Raw genomic sequence first — 2526 nt, forward strand, 5'->3', positions numbered from 1 at the left:
TAGTGCTGAATGTTTTTCTTTTTTTAACAAATAAATGTATGACTGCATACTAACCCTAATCTCATTAAGGGGAAAAACTAGGATTTACTCATTTTCTTCTCTGCACAACACTCAGCACAATAGCTTACACAAAGGAGATGTCCAACAAGTGCCTGTTATATGAAAAGATTCTGACACCACAATATGTCTAGCACTTGGACCCAGTTCCTCCAAACCTTTAATCCTAGGCAAGGAAGTTGTTAATTGTTCTATGTCCTTTCTGATTACCCTGTCTTCTGCCTTTAGTCATATTTGCCCACTGCTCCATAGAGAACAACACCAATTCACAATAAGCAAAGGATCAGTCATGAAACTTTGTCTTGAAACGACTCCCAAAGAAACAAACTTAACTTTATAATATTTAACAGAAATCGTTCCAATTGTAATGCCTTGCCTCAGTCTCCCTAAATCTGAACTTCCATGAACAAGAGACTTTAGGCAAAGTAGTTCTTACTATCTGTACTCTGTCGCTTCTAGATTAGACTAATGCTACAGTTGGCTGACTTATCTTCTAGTAACCACCTTTGCCCATGCCCCTCAGTCTGTCCTTTACTTACTCAGAAGTGATATTTCTAAAATGTATATCAGATTATGTCATTCTACTACTTAAAATCCTCCAATGACTTCCCGTTGCATCCAGAATAATAAACTCATTACTGTAGATCATAAGGCCCAACATGGTTTGGTATTGCTTACCTCTCAGACTTCATTTCCCTTTACTGCCTCTCTCTCATTTACTTTGCTCCAGTCATGTTAACCTTCTCTGTTTTGCTTGAACATGCCAAGTCCATTTTCATCTCAGGGCCTTTAACTTGCTCTCTTATTTTGGAATGCTCAGCCCCCACATGTTCACATGGCAATCCCCTTCATATTGTTCAGATCTCAATTCAAATTCAAGTAGGAAGACTTGCTTTCCTAACAATGCTAGGCACATTTGCTATTTTTATCTTCTTCATAGCAGTTATTGATACCCAATATTAATTATTACTTACATATATATCATATTTTACCATCTCCATAATGCAATATCCCTGATGGCAGGAAGTTTGTCTATCTTGGTCTTTGCTGTATCCTCAGGAACCTAGTATTCTGTCTAGCTGTCAATAAATATTTCGTAACTAACTGACTTCCGTAGCTATTTCTGAGCATCTACATTTGTGCCAGGTTATGTGCCAGATGCTGGGGATTCGAAGTTAAATAAAACATAGTCCCTTCCCTTAAGGAGTTAATACTCTGGTCAGGGAGACAGGTGCAGAAAGAGACGGTTCTAGCATGGTGTTATAGGTGTCATGCTAGGAGGAAACATTGGGTGCTCTGGAAGTGCTGAGGAGGGGGTGCCCAGACCAGCTTGGGGCACAGAGGGGAAAGAAGTCAGAGAAAGCTTTCCAGAAGAGGTTATGCTTGAGATGGAGCATTGGGGATGTATATATGGGAGGTGGGATAGAAAAGATAATTGTAGTCAGAGGAAAAAACATAAGACCTTATGGCACACTGTGAGATCTACAATTAGCTCAGTGTGGTTAGGACATGGTATGTGAGGGAAGAACTGGGAGATGGATGGTGCTCAGAGGTAACACAGATAATCAAGGCCTTCAGATGTTAGAAGTAAGGAGTTTTGGACAATGGAGACAATTGAGAACTACCAAAGAACTTTAAAGGAAGAAGTTGGGTGAAAACATTCATTTTCCATCTCTGAAGGCAAGAGAGGATACTGTGCCGGTGGGCACACTGCTCATGACTAAACACTTACCAGAGAGATAGAGGGCTTTGTCCACCATGTACTCTTCAGCAAAGCGAATATGACAAAAGTTCTTTTTGCTCTTCCGAATAGCAATGATCTCTCCACACTGTTCGAACACTTCCACAATGATCTGCTCAGTTCCATTTTCAGGCAGGCCACCCACAAATACTGTTTTGCACCCTGGTGGGCGTTCTCGAGTTGCAGGAGGTGGAAGATCTAAGCAGAATTGCAAAAGCATTTGAAATTAAAATGATTGCTTGGGACAGACCTCATAGAAATCTAACATGTCCCAGAGATAGCCCTAATGTCCCCATCAGACTTTTGCCTAAGAGTATGAGAAAAATGTGGCCTCGAAGGTGCTCCACAGCACATGAAAATCATTTTCTTCAATGGTTTGGTGATCATGACATCTAAACGATAAAAACTCAGATCCATTTGTCTCATCCAGAGTTCGTTAATTCTGTTCTTTACTTTTGTTGTGACAATGTAGCTATACCCAATTTTTGGTTGTTTCTGCTAAGAAGACAGTGGGGAGATCCCACTCACTTTAAATTCTTACTTTTAGGAATTCTCAGAACAAAGGTCTCTGAGAAAAGGGTTGTTTAGTTGATGGTTACTAAATTCCCTCTGTTCATAATTACTGAAATAACTGTTTCAGAATTAATTTGACAATGACAGGGTAAACATTTACAAAAATATTTATGAGTGTCAGAATGATATGGCTGACAAAGTCAGCCAGAACACAA

The 2526-nt window shown here is 39.7% G+C and overlaps 1 protein-coding gene across 4 annotated transcripts in view; it reads right to left on the reverse strand.

Moving 5' to 3' along the window:
* ENOX2 (ecto-NOX disulfide-thiol exchanger 2) overlaps positions 1–2526 on the reverse strand; it is a 151961-nt gene that overhangs the window by 41088 nt on the left and 108347 nt on the right. For all 4 annotated transcript variants that reach the window (XM_077766166.1, XM_077766168.1, XM_077766165.1 and 1 more), the window contains one exon: positions 1790–1996. In XM_077766166.1, coding sequence (XP_077622292.1) covers positions 1790–1996 — 207 coding nt within the window. The remainder of the gene's footprint in view (positions 1–1789; positions 1997–2526) is intronic.

This window comes from Crocuta crocuta, unplaced genomic scaffold, assembly GCF_008692635.1.
Source record: "Crocuta crocuta isolate KB4526 unplaced genomic scaffold, BGI_CrCroc_1.0 scaffold1133, whole genome shotgun sequence".
In the NCBI taxonomy this organism is placed as follows: domain Eukaryota; kingdom Metazoa; phylum Chordata; class Mammalia; order Carnivora; family Hyaenidae; genus Crocuta; species Crocuta crocuta.